The sequence below is a fragment of the Siphateles boraxobius genome, unplaced genomic scaffold (assembly GCF_051911475.1).
Source record: "Siphateles boraxobius isolate OS27281-9 unplaced genomic scaffold, OSU_SipBor_1 54, whole genome shotgun sequence".
In the NCBI taxonomy this organism is placed as follows: Eukaryota; Metazoa; Chordata; class Actinopteri; order Cypriniformes; family Leuciscidae; genus Siphateles; species Siphateles boraxobius.
Window position 1 is genome coordinate 3,995,794 of NW_027509180.1, and position 17,787 is coordinate 4,013,580.

The 17,787-nt window shown below is 36.7% G+C and overlaps 6 protein-coding genes across 17 annotated transcripts in view; 4 read left to right on the forward strand and 2 right to left on the reverse strand.

Moving 5' to 3' along the window:
* The window catches only part of LOC143714418 (uncharacterized), a 703,153-nt gene that overhangs the window by 613,015 nt on the left and 72,351 nt on the right, over positions 1–17,787 (forward strand). The gene's annotated exons all lie outside the window — the stretch shown is intronic.
* Positions 1–17,787, reverse strand: part of LOC143714414 (uncharacterized) — a 1,189,624-nt gene that overhangs the window by 548,408 nt on the left and 623,429 nt on the right. The window lies entirely within an intron of this gene.
* The window catches only part of LOC143714417 (uncharacterized), a 438,587-nt gene that overhangs the window by 348,396 nt on the left and 72,404 nt on the right, over positions 1–17,787 (forward strand). The gene's annotated exons all lie outside the window — the stretch shown is intronic.
* LOC143714434 (uncharacterized) overlaps positions 1–17,787 on the forward strand; it is a 429,922-nt gene that overhangs the window by 314,783 nt on the left and 97,352 nt on the right. The gene's annotated exons all lie outside the window — the stretch shown is intronic.
* Positions 1–17,787, reverse strand: part of LOC143714442 (uncharacterized) — a 340,300-nt gene that overhangs the window by 228,641 nt on the left and 93,872 nt on the right. The window lies entirely within an intron of this gene.
* On the forward strand, positions 1,965–16,734 carry LOC143714462 (uncharacterized). Of its 5 annotated transcripts, none has more exons than XM_077205683.1 (6): positions 1,965–2,518; positions 3,005–3,189; positions 3,590–4,471; positions 13,603–14,079; positions 16,312–16,425; positions 16,552–16,734. In XM_077205683.1, coding segments are annotated over exons 2-4 (918 nt in total). In that variant the 5' UTR covers positions 1,965–2,518; positions 3,005–3,155; the 3' UTR covers positions 13,605–14,079; positions 16,312–16,425; positions 16,552–16,734. The 5 variants fall into 5 exon arrangements, with proteins under 5 accessions (XP_077061798.1, XP_077061796.1, XP_077061800.1 ...); XM_077205681.1 differs by having other exon boundaries at positions 13,606–14,079; XM_077205685.1 differs by having other exon boundaries at positions 3,051–3,189.

Below are 17,787 nucleotides of genomic sequence, written 5' to 3' on the forward strand. Positions count from 1 at the left end.
GCCCAGATCCTCTTCTGAAGGAGGTCACGGAAAAGAGAGGGACTGGTGTAAAAATTATCTACAAACAACTTGTAGCCTGTACCAAGCAACTTTGTGTCAAGAAGCTCCATCACAGACTCGTAACTGAGCCCCTTGCCACTGTTTCCTTGCAGCTTCCCTTCATATACAAAGAAGTCCCAAGTGTACCCATTGCGCGAGTCAGCAAGAACAAAAAGTTTGTATCCCCAGCGAACTGGCTTATTCTTCATGTACTGCTTTAGCCCGATGCGTGCTTTTGAGGCCACCATCCTCTCATCAATGGAAATTTCTTGGCCAGGGTGAAAGTTTCTTTTGCAGGCATCCCTCATCTCGATGTACAGTGGTTTTATTTTGCAGAGACGATCAAATCCTGCTGTGCCTCTTCTCTGCTCATTAGCAGCATCGTCCACCATGCTACTAATTTGAAGGGAGCGGCAGATCCGAAGAAATTTCTTCCCTGTAATGACCTTTTTAGGGAACGGCAAGCGGTAGAGATTACCCCCTCGCCAGAAATCCGTTAATGAAGGAAGTTTCACAATACCCATATATATTACCATGGCCATGAAGGCAAACATTTCCTGCAGGGTAATGTCGATCCACGGGTTGGAGGGCTTTGAATAGTTAGTTGATCCAAAGTCATTAGTGTTTTGTATTATTGACTCTATCAGGGTGTTTGAAAAAAAAAGTTGAAAAAGCTGGAGAACTGTATAAGTTGCGGTACAAATGAGCCGGGGTCCTGGTGTATTGGTGGGTCTGAAGGTAGGCTGTGGTGGCGTCACATCTGGAACGTCCACATCATTCCATCCAGCTTCAGAAGTGCTAGATTCCACCTGGCTGCTGCTGCCAGTTCTCCCTCTGCCTCTCCCCCTCCCCTGTGCTCTTCCTCTCCCCCGCCCTCTTGTTGTTTTGCTGACTGAACCTCTCTGGGAAGGTGAAGGGTGGGGCTCCTCTTCTGTCGAGGTGCTGTCATTCTGTCCCTCAGTATGCTCTTTGTTTCTGACAGGCTCCCAGTCTTCATCTGATTCATTATCAGATGATGGTCTGTGATATAAAAAAAACAACAACAAAGAAATAAGTAATTTACAAAACAATTTACATTGTTTCTGTATTCACAAGCATATAAACAGAACAACATGCACACAAACAATCAGGTTATACAGTTCATGAGCACACACACACACACACACACACACCTGTGCTTGAGCCCAAATAAACAAACAATCCTGCACAAGCGCACACGACAGAAGTTAGCAGGTAGCTTACGCGTAAAACACACACACACACACACACACACTCGACATAAAACACCAAACACACGACATAAGCTGACAAATACACCTCAAAACAAACACATACCTCAGTACATACAGTCAAATATGTTGTATAATATAATAAAACTTACTTGTCGAGAGTGACGTCGCCACCATCCAAAAACAAATCCTCTGCTACAGAGTCAATGGATGACACATTGCTCTCTTCGTCAGAAATGTCATCCTCCGACTCATCACTATCACGGCGAGTACACTGTTCAATCACTTCTTCGAGTAAGAAGTGGGTTTTCATAGTTTTCTTTGCCATCTTGCACTTGTTAGCTATTTTAAATCGTCAACTCGTCCAATGGTCTGTTTACGCACGGACGCATGAATCAATACGGTGCTTTGTGCACGAACTTCGCGCATTATCTGAGGGATCGGCCCAGTAAAGCTGAACATAAATCTTTACAGAAATTCATTGGCTATAAGAAAAAAACGTCATTTCCATTCTCTATTGCAACTGGGTCGATTTACTGTCACTAAAAGAGAGGGCGGTACCATTCTTCATCATTGCGCTCTTTGGCTATTGACAACAGGTGACACCTCAATCATGGACCGATTGGCTCAAATGACCTGTCAATCAAAAGTTCAGGGGTCAGCGGCCATTTTGATATCACATTTCCTTCAATGTTTACTTTTCAAATGAAACTAGATCATAGAATGCGTCGAAGTTGTGATCGTGCTGGCGGCTAACGCGAAATGCTAGTACTACATTCCGTGGATGTTTATTGATAAATAAATGTGTTATGGACTAAATCCTTCATTGAATTGGATTGTATGGACCCTTTACAGTGTAACCAAACCATTTTTGTTGGAATGTAATGGATCATGGACTTCTTCCTTGATGAGTTTCTTCCAGTTTGTGTTAGTTTTTTTGGCTGTTGGTGGTCTGACAAATTGACAGATGGTACCCGCTGTGTTGATTGTATCTTACATCGTTCGAATCACGAGAATCTCAGCTTTCCAAAGATGTATAACATGTTTACATTTTTTAGTAAAAAAAAATTCTTGCAAGAATTAAACCTCTGAAACAGCCCAACATCGGACTACAAAGAAGCTAAACAGGTGACAAAACTGAACTGATAACAAGAGTAACCGTAGATACAAATGAGTGGCGGGAAAACAGAACAAAGGAAGACATGTGACTAAGGAAAACAAGACTCAGACAGAACTCAACTGTGACAAAAGTGAGATGATCTGCTGATGATCCTGAATGTCTTGTTGAATGAGTGTTGATAGTCTGAGGATCATCAATATTAACAGATCTGCTGAAAACACTCTTTATTTCATGACAATAGTTCCTGTTTTCACCTCATTTATTATGCTGATGTCTTCAGATCTCCTGTAAATTGACACTTAAAGCTCATTTCATTGGCGTCAGCAGACTGAGGGGATTTGATGATTAAAAATATGTACATTTATTTCTGTGTTTATGCTTTCAACTGTTTTTCTTACAATTATTTATATTTGTAAGGACTTTCATTATTTTATTTTCTAAATTGTAAATATGGCTATATTTAAAACGAAGACGCAGAATAATGTTAGGGTGAACAATACAATGATTTTGTGAATTAGCACCAGTTACTTTACAATAGACAACAGACATAAATTATTAGATGTCAATTAGTATAAAAAACTAATTATATTATATATTTTTGATTTTGGCATATCAGCTCCTCCGACAGTAATTCCCCAATAAATGCTGTAATTTCCCATCAGCTACAAGTGAAGACGAGCATGAAAGCATCAGGAAGAGCTGAAATCTGCAAAGACTGAGTTTATTAAAGAGGACAGTGAGAACACGAGTGATCCAGAACCTGCAGAATGAAACACACTGAAGATCCTGAAGAACAAAGAGGTTGGTGTTCATTCAAGAAAAATCTTTACAGCTGTTCAATAATCTAGCTGTAGCAACAAATAATAAGGGACACTTTCTATTAACTGGGTTAAAAAAAAAAATCCTGACACAATAATGTATGTTAGATAAATGTGTAGATGATCAAACATATTTAATTGTTCTCCTCATAGAAACATGGGGTTTGTGCCTATAATATTTTTAAAATAATAATTTTGAGATCAATGTACCTCATTCATGTAGTTGCAGGGACTTATACTTAAAAAAAAATCCATCAAAATCAGGATTTTAAATAGAAAATGTCTAATGTCCACTGTTACATCAGGGTTCACTTTTATGTCCTTCAATTTTTTTTTTTTTTGATGAGTTACTGAAAATTAATCGTGTTTACCTTTTATTTCAGATTTGATTGAAGAAACCGAGGAGAATGAAGAATTAAATGAAGTTAGGGAGAAAAATCATGTAAAAACTGAAGAAAAACCTTTTAGTTACTTTCAAATCAAACAGAAATATTTAAAGAAAACAAGAGCCAAGAAATCTTTCACCTGCACTCAGTGTAGAAAGAGTTTCTCAACCAAATGTATTCTTGAGCGTCACATGACGATCCACACCGGAGAGAAGCTGTACACATGTGATCAGTGCGGGAAGAGTTTCATACAAAAAGAAAGACTTGAGGAACACAACAGAGTTCATACAGGTGAGAAACCTTACAAGTGTTCACACTGCGACAAGAGATTCAGTCATTCGACATCTCTGAAAAGACATGAGAGGATCCACACTGGAGAAAAGCCGTTCACATGTGATCAATGCGGGAAGAGTTTCACTGATAAAGCATATCTGACGGATCACATGAGAGTTCACACTGGAGAGAGACCGTTCATTTGTGATCAGTGTGGAAAGAGCTTCACTAAATCAACACACCTCAAGGAACACATAAACATCCACACTGGAGAAAGGCTGTACACCTGTGATCAATGTGGCAAAACTTTTTTGTCGAATTCAAACCTGAAGACACACCTGACAGTTCATATGAAGGAGAAGCCGCATTCATGTTCTGTGTGTGGAAAGAGTTTTTCACTGCGGCAATATTTAAAAAGACATCAGAAAAGTCATACTGGTGTGAGAGAGTATGTGTGTTTTGTGTGTGAGAAGACTTTTATTACAGCAAACAGTTTAAAACTGCACCAGATAATTCACACTGGAGAAAAGCCGTATCACTGCACTGCATGTGGGAAGCGTTTCAATCATCCATCTTCTCTATGCAAACATACCAAACACATCCACTGTAAGTAGATCCTCTACAGATCCAGCACTTTCATGTATGATGCTGTGTTTTCGCCAAATGTGACACAATAATGCATCAAGCTATAAAATACAATCTGGATAAATCTGTCCTAACCAGCCATAACATTCGACATGACAAAGAAACTTTATCTGAAGTTCTCGCAGTGAATAAAGTTCGTCTTTAAAACCAGCAGATTCAACTGTGGGATTCAGATCAACTCAAAGTTCCTCCCAAAGAACAATGTTAAAAGGTTTCTTCTTGCATATAATTTTGCTTCATGATATAAATGATTTTGTTGTGCATGCTTATGAGTTTCATATTATGGTCACTTGTCTTATAATCCATATGTATCTCATGTATTGTACTTAGTCCTTCATGAAGGAAAGTAAAATCTAGATTTAGCTGTATTTGGCCGAGCAATGGTTTGGGTGGCTCGCCATTGTATTAGATTTCTCCAATACATAAAATAAGTAAACCTTGACCAGAGTTCTTGTGGGGAGAAGAATTTATTGAAGGTTTGTAGTGTAGCAGTCCTTCAACAGTGATGTTAGCATGTCGCCCTTCAACAATCTTAAAGGAACATGCCTACTTTTTGGGACGTTAGCTTATTCACCAGAGTTAGATAAGTCCATACATACCTTTTTCATCTCCGTGCGTGCTGTAACTCTGATTGACATGCTCACCCGACTGACCAATAGGAACGTTCCAATAGGAAAAAAAGTACGTGGTCCCGCCCATGACACAATTTTCACAGCTAAAGCAAAATCCTGACACGAGAGCAAAAAATTTCATCGAGAGCAAAGAAAAGCGTTTTGAGAGAAACTCTTTTTTTTTTTGAGAAAATGTTTTCACACTGATAGCAAAAAATATATATTTGAGATTTTTTTTTCAAAGTATTTTGAGAGAGATTTTTTTTTCTCAGAACTAATTTTAAAAATTTCAAATTTATATTTTTTTATGTTTTATGAGAAAATACTTTCTCTCAAAACTTTTTTTTAGTCTCAAATATTATTTTTTGCTATTGGCATGAAAACTTTTTCTCTCAAATATTATTTTTTCTCTCATGAAATGCTTTTTTGTTATCAGTATGATAACTTTTTCTCTCAAACTTTTTTTTTTTCTCTCAGATCATTTATTTTCTCACATGTAATAAAGACACATTTCTAGCTCCATAAGGAGAGCAGTTCAGGGTATTTCTCATATTTACACAACCAGCAAACACACTTTATACAGTTTGATTAACCTGTTAACCGTTTCCAGAGCGTCGGCGCACTGAAGCGTTTTTTTTTTTTTATTCAGTTCAAATTTACTATCAGATTTAATGTTATACCTTGACAAACTATACATCATTAAAAAGATATAATACTCAAGATTCAGTATTTGACCACTATTGTATTCTGAGAAACTTATAGTGACAGCTTTGTCTTAATTTATGTCAGGAGTTATGAAATGAAAAAATGAGTCGATACCTTTAATATGAATTATGAGCGTCAGCTGGTCCACTCATAAAAAACACTCCGTGCTGTCGTCATGACAGCGATTCACAAAACATCGTCCCTCAGGGCTTTAGCTCAAAAATGTGCAGACTTGGAGAAATATTGATATATTCTCATTGATTCACATCATATTTCTATAGACAGGAATAATATTTATTGAATTTATACCCAAATGCGTCGATGTAATCATTATGATCGCTTCTTACTGAGATGTGCTGTGTTTTCAATTCATACCAATAGCCTGAGGGCGCTATATGCACAATAACAGTCCATATATGGATCACGAAGAAGACCCATAGTCATGTGACATTCCAGGACGTCACTGATACAGAAAGTAGCTGACAGAGATCGCTGTAACAGAGGGATCCCAAGATGGCATTCTGATCAGTCACGTTTTGAGGAGCGCCGCAAATTCAACCGTTTATTTTAGCTTGTTATGCAGTAAGAAAGGCTTTTTGAACTCATAATTTGTACCAGATCACATTTAACTAGATGTTGCATTGACTTTCAAAATGGGGAAATCCGAAAAAAGAAAAAGTAGGAATGGACCTCAAGCTTCTGCTAATGCTAACAAAACTGTTAATGAGACACGTCAAGCCCGCCAAGAACCTCTGATGAACAACATGCATGACTACTTGAACCATGACACTGTCTCCGCAGAATTCATGCTGTATGAGGAAGAATTTCCCTGTCTTCCAGAAACCCCATGTAAACCCCCTGCCATCAAACAACGCAAGACCGAGAGTGCTGACACAACTGCCATCCTTTCACAACTCGGGGAGCTTTCGAGGCTGATTAATAATCGTTCGGATGCTTTGGAAAAGATGGTAGGGGAAAACTCACGTGTGATAGCTAGTTTGAAAGAAACGGTTAATGAAAATACCAGGCAGATTTCTGGAATGAAAGATGTTATTGACTTTATGAGTGCCGAAGTAAAAGATTTGAAAGTTAAATTCGGCGCGACTGAGTCAATGGCCAAAAGAGTCGAGTTTAACTCGCATGAACAGGAGAAACGGCTTCTGCACCTTGAGGCTTACTCACGTCGATGGAGTCTCAGAGTTCATGGGGTACCTGAAAGTGAACGAGAAGATGTCCGTAATAAGATCATCGACGTTTGCCAGCACCTTCTGCCAGACGCGAAAGACAAACTCCCGGATGCCGTGGACACTGTTCATCGCCTGGGTCGCAAACGGATGAACGACAGCAAGCCCAGAGGAATCATCGTCCAGTTTGCCTCCCGTTTTCAACGCGACGCGGTCTGGCGTGCTGCTAAAGATTCAAATTTTCTTAAAAACAACAACCTGAAAATTTCCGAGGATCTGTCTCCAGCGGATCGAGAGCGGAGAAACAAGCTATGGCCCGCCGTGGAAAAGGCGAGAAAAGAGAACAAACGAGCTCACTTTGTGGGTGGAAGAGCTTTTGTAGAGGGATCTGAAATATTCCCTCCTGACTAATGGGTTCCTCGTGTATTCTTATCGTCTCTTAACTTTAACATTGCTTCCATCCTGTTGACTGGTTCGATGTTCTGGGCTATCATCAGTCTAACGTTACAGTTCTTCCCAGGTCACTGAAGACTCATATGGCGGTACTACAACCTTGATTTTGTAAGACATTTAATATGCTGCCTTTTCACGTGGTTTAATAGTTCTATTTTAGAACGTGTTACAGTTTCTTATATATTGAGAGAAACGTTCTAGTATGCTTCAGACACTTGTGTTGTCTGGCTTGTAGGCTATAATACAATATAGTCTCATAATGACGATCTGGTATTATACTAAATTTCATTTAAAATATTACTTAATTGGAATTTTATACTGTATTGCAATATCTTCATATTATTTGAGTTGCGGTTCTCATCCTAATGTTCATTTCTTGACCGTTTAAAGTTCTTTACAACAAGTTACTTGTTTTGCTTATCTGTCTATTCAATTTTGTTTGTTTTTTCTTTCTCTTCAATCTCCTTTATTTTACTTCATGTCTTTATCTGTTGTTTCTTTAAATGCTAGAGGGCTAAGAAATCCTATTAAGCGTAAGGCTGTTTTCTTATATCTTAAACAATTCAAATCAGATTTTTGTTTCCTCCAAGAATGTCATTCAACTGTAGAGGATCGTAATTTCTGGAGGTCACAATGGGGACTGGACATATGGATGTCTCATGGTACGACACATTCAGCCGGTGTATGCATCTTAAAAAATCAGTTTAAAGGGAAGGTGTTACTTAATGTAAGTGATTTAGGTGGACGTTATATCTGTCTTGTCACTGAAATGTCAAAATCGACGTGTATTCTTGTTTGTGTTTATGACTATAACCAGCAGAAAGAAAATTAAGCCTTTATTAGTCGTTTAGAGGAACATGTGTTAAAATTATTAACTAAATATCCAAATTCCATGCTTATTTTTGGCGGAGATTTTAATGTTGCCATAGATGGCAGCATAGACAGATGGCCTCCAAAACTCCCTGACAACACTAGTTTATACTTGAAAACATTTATGCAGAGATTCTCTTTGATCGATAGTTGGAGAGTGTTACATCCCTCTCAAAAGATGTTCACATGGAGTAATAATTCTCTCTCCTCCCAGTCCCGAATTAGCTTGTGTCTTTTCTCTAAAGAATTATGCAATACCTCTACTGACATTTTGCCATCACCATTTTCTGACCACAAGAGTATCTTCATTCGTACCCATTTTCTTGCCTCTGATAATGTGCTCGGATTCACTTCTTACTGGAAACTCAACAACTCCATTCTGTCTTACAGTGAAGTAAAAGATGAAATTAATAAGATAATTCACAAAAATTGGAATAAAGCAAGAGAGGAGAATAGTTACAGCAGCAACTGGGAATTTACTAAATATGAAATTGGCAAATATCTTAGGAAATTTAGTACTGATTTGGCAAAAAAGAAAAAAAATGATGAAAACTCCATTATATGCAAAATCACCAATCTTTTATCTAAAAATGTGGATGATTTACTTGATTGTGAAAAAGCAGAATTGGTTGAATTACAGTGCAAATTAGACAATATATATAAACATAAAGCTGAAGGGGCATTTATTAGATCGCGCAGAAAATGGCTTGAAGAGGGTGAGCAAAATTCTGCATATTTTTTCAGATTGGAAAGACAGCAAGCTAAAAACAACCAAATTCAAAAACTAATGATTAACGGTAATATTAGTGATGACCCTAAAAGTATCGCAAAGTTCTGTGCCAAATTTTACAGTGATTTGTATACTTCTAAATTTTCCCAACAACATATGGATGATTTCTTTAAATCATTACCTAATATTAACCAGTTAAGTGACTTAGATAAACACTTTTGTGACGCCTCTATCACATTGAAGGAAATAGAGGAAGCTATTAACTGTTTAAAAGCCAACAAATCTCCCGGAACAGACGGACTCAGCTCAGAATTTTACAAGCTATTCAATCATAATATAGCACCATTCTTGTTAAAGGTGTATGAGGAAAGTATAGAAAAAACATTACTTCCAGCCACATTATGTCAAGGATTAATAACTCTTATACCAAAATTAAATAAAGATCCCCTCCTAATAGACAATTGGCGTCCAATTACACTATTAAATAATGATTATAAAATAATAGCTGCAGTCCTAGCAAAAAGATTAAAATATGTTTTGAACTCTATAATTGACGAAACACAATCAGGATTTATGCAGAAAAGACACATTTCTAATAATATACGGTTAGTACTAGATATGTTAGACTATTCAGAATTAATTGACAATGATGGCTTCATTTTCTTTTTAGATTATTACAAAGCCTTCGACACATTGGAACACAAATTTTTATTTCAGGCTCTTCAAAAAATTGGCTTTGGCGACTCCTTTTGCAGGATGGTCCAAATGCTATACATAAACGGACACAGCTCAATTAAGCTAAGTAATGGTACTTCACCTAGATTCTTTTTAAAACGAGGAGTTAGGCAAGGATGTCCAGTTTCCCCTTACCTATTCCTAATTGCAACACAATTCCTTAGCGTACATATCAATGATAGTTCTTTAAAGGGTATCACAATTGGTAACACTAAAATAAAAATGAGTCAGTTAGCAGATGATACAGCTTTATTCTTGAATGATTCTTCACAAATTCCAGTTGCTTTGGGTATTCTTCAGTCCTTTTCTGAAGCCTCTGGATTAAATCTAAATTTTAATAAATGTGAATTGCTTCCCATTAAAAATTGCTCTCTTACCTCTATTGAGAATATTACTGTTAAAAATAGGGTAACATATTTAGGTATACAAATTACTAAAGATGAATGTAGGTGCTCAGCAAACTTCAAACCTATTATTACCAAGATTCAAAAAAGATGCAATTGCTGGTTACAAAGGGATCTGTCCTTAAAAGGCAGAACACTGCTCACTAAGGCAGAGGGTCTGTCCCGTGTGGCCTATGCAGCTCAGTCTCTTTTTGTGGATAAGCCCACTTCTAAATTAATTAATGAGGTTTTAATAAAATTCTTATGGAAAAACAAGCCTCATTATATGAGAAAATCAGTCATATTAAACTCTTATAATAATGGTGGTCTGAATTTTATTGATTTTGATTCCCTCAACAATACATTTAAAATTAATTGGCTGAATCAGTACCTAACCAAACCATCTTCTATTTGGAATGTTTTTCCTCAACTTGTTTTTTCACAACTTGGTGGCATTAATTTTCTCTTAATGTGTAATTATGATATTTCCAAACTTCCTATCAAACTCTCCAACTTTCATCGTCAGGTTCTCTTAGCATGGGCTCTAATTTATAAACATAACTTTTCACCACAGAGATGTTATATTTGGAACAATAAGAACATCTTATTCAAGAATAAATCTCTATTTTATGATAATTGGTTCAGTAATGGTTTATTTTTAGTGGAGCAGTTGTTTGATAAGCAAGGTCTTTTGTTCAGATATTCAGAATTTCTGTCCGAATACCAAATGCCAATAACCCCAAAAGAATTTGCTACAGTAATGGGAGCTATTCCCTCTGGTTTATGTATGCTTTTTAAAAACTGTAATTACTCCTCCGCAGTATCTACTGCATCCTTTCCTCAACCTTGTGATACTTCTGTTGGTCAAGTCTGTTTCTCTGAGTCGAAAGCTAAAAACTATAAAATAAGATCTTTATTTCTTAAGGATTTGATTTCTGTTCCACCTGTTATTTCCTTTTGGAATAATTTGTTTGTTAACCTTAATTGGAAAAAAATATGGTCTTTACAGCAGAAATTCTTTCTCACAAATAAAGTGAAAGAAATTTCCTTCAAGCTCATACACAGGTTCTATCCTGTTAAGACATTTATACAAAGGTTTAAATCTGACATTGAGCTAACGTGCTCTTTTTGTTTGAATTCTGAAGAAACAGTGGTTCACTTATTTTGGTCGTGTCACTACACTCAGAAGCTTTGGAATGATATTGATGTATTTATCAAGTGTAAGATTTGGCCAGGATTTTCAATACATATGAGAAACATTATATTTGGATATTTTGACTCGGACCCCACAAACGTAAATGTCTGCTTTGTTATTAATTTAATTTTTTTCCTAAGCAAATTTTACATTCACAAATGCAAATTCTCAAACTGTAAACCTGTCTTCTCTGTCTTCTTAAAAGAGATAGAAAATTATTTAAATGTGATTTCAGTATCTACTAATATGAAAGCCATAAGGACGGTTAGAATCTGCACTGCATTTGATCTCTTCATGTGAACTTTTTTTTTATGTGATGTAATGGCCCTACCTTTTTTTTTTTCTTTTTTTTTTTTTTCTCTCGCTATTGTCTCCTTTCTTGTTTTGGTTGATATTATGTGATGTACGTACGCTTTCTCTTTTGTATGTTCCCGTTCTAAGCATTAATAAAAAAAATAAATAAAAAATAAATAAATAAATAAATAAATAAAATAAAAAAAAAGATCGCTGTAACATGCAGATAAAGATGTTTTGAAGACAATAAACATGATTGCAATGATATTTGAGTTACCTGTGTTCTTCAAGCCATGTCAGGTATTTCATAATAGTAGATTATATTTATAATGTAATGCTAATCGATATAGATTTCATCATCGTGCAGAACACTATAAATAATAAATTTTCTGTCGGATTTTTTTTTTATCTGAAGCCAAATTAGATCACATAAGATTATTTAAAACACTCGACTTGCGTTATAAAGTAAGTTTGGAGCACAAACATGGTTTTAATCTCATAAATGGTCGTGTTTTGATGGTGTGCTAAGCTAAAATGCTAGCTAGCCCAGGTGCACCTGCCACCAGCAGTTATTGTTTTATGATTTTTTTCTAAATAGGACTGCTTACTGAAATGTTTCAGTGCATTTGATACCAGTTTCAGATATTTAGTGAGAACTTTGATAAAAGAAATTAGGGTTTGAAACCCTATGAATAGCCTGTGAATAGCCAGTCGTTAGTAGCTATAATGCAGACAAAAGAAATGCATATTTAGAGCCATAACCAGTCTGGAGAGGTGTAAATGTGTGCAGGGGAGACTGACTCTGAATGGGGCTCGTTTGCACCACAAAATAATAGAGACAATAGACTGATTAGATGACTCAGAAGATGACTAAACATCAGTTTGCATTTTAGAGTCTAATCAAAATAAAGTAATTTGACATGATCTTGAAAAACATTTAACTAAATACAGAGTTTTAGACTTATCATTTTCAGATTTTAAATATAAAATGGTCACACATATGGCTTTAGCTGCAGTGCATTTCTAGATTGCTCCAGGGCCAACTTCAATTTTCTTTTTATGAAGATGTTTCATAAAAATAAATTTCTAATAACTTTACAAAACTTTGAAGCTATTTAAACATTTTTTTTACATTATGACAATAATTATTTCTACATTTACAATAAACTACTAGGTGTCAGCTTTCAAATGAGATCATACTTGTGCTTTTAGTGCAAAGGGTTCATGAACTGTATCTGTTTAAGTTTGGGTATGCCATTTCTGGGGATTTTTCAAAAGTGGCCTTGAAGGTTAACAGGTTAAGCGACAGAGTCATTTCTGTATTGTTTTCATCGATCACAGCGATACTTGTGCGTCCTTTCTGGCGTCTTTTCTTCTGAAATAAACATTTAGTGCAGCAGCAGCGAGCATGAGGAGAATATGTTGAGTTCGTTCAGACCTGAGCGAGTGTGTGTTCGTTTGAGTGATTGTTTCGATGTAAATAGACATTTAAAATAAAAGTCTTTAAGATGTATATGGTTTATGTAAATCCACGTTAGAGACGTAACTTACGTGTCCTTACTGAAGCTCCCCTGTTGGCTAACGTTATACATAATAAACAAGTTTTTACAGCAAAATCAGTTAGTTTCCGTTCACACGTCTGTCTCCTTTAACATCATGAGAATCAACAAGCTTTTGCTGATCTTACATTTTCAAATTAATTCTGGCCCTGTATGAAAACTAATAGCAGAAGATTGAAATGTTGTAATAGATATCCGTAACTTGTCATGGTTGCACCTGTTTCTGCACTCACTCATTCTCAGCGCAAGCACTATTTGCCTGACTTGGCGATCTGAGAATATTTCTGAGTTTTCTATGATGAAGTGTCTTATCCGAGTTTCTTTCTGTTGAATAAACTGTGTCCAGACCTACATTGTCTCTCTTTTGTTACAGAAGGCCAGGCGAGTAACATATGGAACTCTATGGGGGTTTTCGCTTCAAGTATGGACCACCGATTGGCTGAGATGGAATCATGGGAAGATATTCTGTTCTCCATCAATCATGGCCACATGATTGAGATGTATGTGGTGTAATTTGTCCAGTACTGCCATTTAGTACCCAGGGATGACCAATCTCTCATGGATTTGTTCTGGATTGGATTAGACCAACACCTTTTAAAACTGATACCACCAGGAAATCCAACCCTCTCCATGATACTGGGTGTTGTGGATTTATGGCTCTCCCTTTACAGTTGGTGAAGTCAGTGAGATGAAGAACAATGATGCTGCTAAGCAGGTATTCTCAAGTAGCCAATCCCTTCCTATGCATCAGTCCTCGTCGTCCAGCACCAAAACGGTAACAACCATCAGAGCCAAGCCACCATGTCATCAGGACGAGTCAGCCAAGCCCAGTTTGGAGAGATCAGCTCAAGTGAGTATTAGGCCGTGTGTCCACCAAAGTGTTTTTTTTTTATGCAGCTGGCGTATTTTTTCAAATAGTGCCGTGTTTTTTAAATGCCATGAGCGTAATGAGGCTCTGAGCATTTTTTTCACGCTGAAGCGCTGAGTGCCCAGCGTTTTTTACTGAGAGTTGAAGAATGTTAAACTTTGGGTAAAACGCAGCGCTCATAACTGTCACTTTTTACCAAACCGTCCAATCACAGTGGAGGAGGGGCGGTACTAATACCACACCGACCAACCGCCACATTCTGCTTGGACAACGTCAACAGATGACAACAAAAAGCATAATAACATAATTAATATATAAAATATGTATATTTATTCACATGTATTTGTCAAATCAAAATTTTAAGGTAACACAAAGCCGTTTTATTTCCTCTAAACAATCATACTAAACTACATTTGAATATGCGGAATGTTAGGTTTTTAAAGTTACTCACTGTGTTAGCTTGGTGGCTGTCTGAGACACTTGTAGTAAGCTAGATCTACATTAGAATTTATAAATAAAAGGTATAACTGATGTTGGTAAATGGTATGCAATTAATTTTAAAATATATAACGTTAGTCAATCAAAGTCCTGCGAAGGGTCAGGCGATTTGTATAGACACAGGTTGATTAATGTCAAGCATTCCAGTATAATTTTTGGAAAAACACAGCGATGGCGAAGGGGTTGCTATAGTTACATCCTTTTCCACAGTAAACTAAACTTATTCGACATTTAAGTAGCAAAACTAGACAGCTGTACAACGACGTTTCGGTTATGGAGCAGCTTGAACACCGGAGGATTCTGATCATTCACGCAATTGACCCAATTCTCACGCTCTCACGCCACACCCCCGATTTCTCACACTGAAGTGTCTACCCGGTCGTTCAAATGCCTGAAAGATGAGTTTATCTATTTATCTACCTGTTTAGCCCCACGTGATCGACTAGTTATAACGCAAATGAGTTAAAATCTCCCGGAATCCAGAGCGAGCGTGCATGCGAGACTGAGATCGCGCCCGCGCGTTCACACGGCAGAGGGGGAAAACGAGCGAGGGACTCCCCCCACCCTGTAGCGAGCGAGAGACTCCCCTGTAATTCTGCTGCACCTCACACAGTTTTACATTAAATTACATTATATTTGTCAGCTCGATGCTATCGTAACTTACTCACGCGTCAACGCTGCTTTGCTTAAATGGTGATTAGACTCGCTAATTTAGGCGCAAAGAACTTGAACAAGAGAGTGAACATGAAAGCGCGTTATTTTTTTATGCCACAAATTTCTCGCTCAGTGTCTGTCACACACAACTGCACAGAAACACACACACACACACACACACACACACACACACACACACACACACACACACACACACACACACACACACACACACACACACACACACTGAATTCGGTGCAGATATTTCAACATTACTTTGTCTATTGTGATAAATTATATTTTAAATACGAGCGAAATATCCTGAAATGAAATTAATCTAACGTTAGTGTAGCAGATTGGGGATATTCCTCCATTACTCCCCCTGGTGGAGAACGGGACTAATTTCCCCATGGATTCAGCTGTGTTCAATAACGGCTGGTTAATCATTATCATGATTGCACTTTTAATAAAAGCAAGGTGCACAGGTAGCTGAGCTTGTGTTCAGCCATTCCTAATTGTCCATTTTATGCCCTTCCCGGATGGAGTCGTGTAGTTTGGGTTACTTGTTTCTCCAATCTCTGGTATGTGGATGAACTGTACTTTGCCAAGGCATGAGAGTTATGTATTAATATTTTATTAAGTTATCCATAACATTATGACAAATGGCTTAAAACCATGCACTTTATGGTTGGGTAGTTGGGAACCCTATCTGGGGGTGTGTTGTTTATGAACACTTAAACTAGGCTATACAATGATAAAAATAAATAAATAAACTACTTCTTCAGCGCTCTGAAAATGTAAAGTGATTGTATTATTTGTATTTATTTATTTGTAACCAACTTATATTTATAACAAAAACTGTTTAAATCACTTTTTGTAACATTTGTTATTATTCACTGAGTTATATATTTTATTTATAATCATTTAATTTAAAATAGAGATAAGTTCCTTTGATAGCACCCGTGTGTGTGTGTGGTTCAGGTATTTCCCAAGTAAAATTTGTCCCATGAGCAAAACAGCTTATTAATTATATTTATTTCTATTTTTTGAAAATGTAAAAAGCGCTGACGCCGTCTATTCCCGGGGGATTGCACTCTGTGCCTGATCTCAGACCTGTCTATCGGTCACTCTGTCGCTCGAAGAATCACACATGAGATGTTCAGCTTTAAACTCAAGGTAGTGTTTTATGGTGCGTCATTTTTAACACCTTTTACCTTATTTTAATTATTCTCAGGTTAGGTAAAGTAAGTCAAATCTGTCCTAAATAATAAGCATTTGAATTTCCATACTTACAATATTTAGATCACAGAAGACTTCTCCGTGGTCAGTTCAAAAATGAAACATCACTGAACTTAAGCTGGACTGTGACGCCATTTTCTTCTGGAATCAAACTTTGTTGCATTATTTCTCTGTTATCTCTGTAAAGCTACTTTTGAAACAATCAGTATTGTAAAAAGCACTTTATAAATAAAGGTGATTTGACTTGACTATGTTGTGGAAAAAATTCTGTTATACATCATCACTGCGTCAGAGACACTCAGAGTCAAATTAATAAAAAAGAGAAGTATTTATTCTTGCAAGAATAGGCCCAGTCGCCAACACAGCAGTGTCCCTGTGGAGTGAGTTAGACACTGAGACACAGAAATGGCCAATCTTTATACTGCTCCTTTCCCGGAGCTTCCCAGTAGTTTTCCACAGACAAAGAGCCCTTTGCTGTGTTTTGATTTATCACTAACTATCCCTTTAAGCCCCCCTTAACTAGATGACCCTCTGACCTCGGACCCTCATCTCTAGTTGCAATCCAACACTTCTGAAGTCTTAACAACAGTTTTCTTCTTGCAGTATTTCTAAACTCCTATAGATAAATTATAGTCCAAAGTATATTGTTCTATTTCTTAACTTCATATGCTTCTGCTTTTTCTCATTAATACAATGTTCAATTGTTATTAATGACTAAAGTTATATTTTTCTAGATATAACACATTTATATCTACCAGTATCGTAAGGGCTTAATGTTTTTGTAATTTCTGTGAGAAATAACAGTATCATCTTTCAATAGAGCAGTTTTATAGTCTTTTATCATATATCCTGACTCAGATAATGTGTTTCTAACAGCAAACACTCAGAATAAAGTGAGATGATCTTCTGATGATCCTGAATGTCTTGTTGAATGAGTGTTGATAGTCTGAGACTCATCAATATTAACAGATCTGCTGAAAACACTCTTTACACTGTATTTGTTGTAGTGATGGGAAGTTCGGTTATTTTACACAAACCGGTTCTTTCGGACAGTCTGTTTAAATTAAACGGTTCACCAGTTCTTTTACGTCCTCACATAAAATGATGTCAATTCCATCACCCCGGCGGATAAAAATACATTCAAATAAAGGCATTTGTAATCAGAATTTCAGTGAAATAATAATAATCATCGTCATAATCATCTTATAGGCTCAGTTTCTTACATTTAAGTTTTGCAAATGAACCCTGTACAGGCGATGCAAACATGGATGTTTTCATGTATTAAAGATAAAAGTGAAT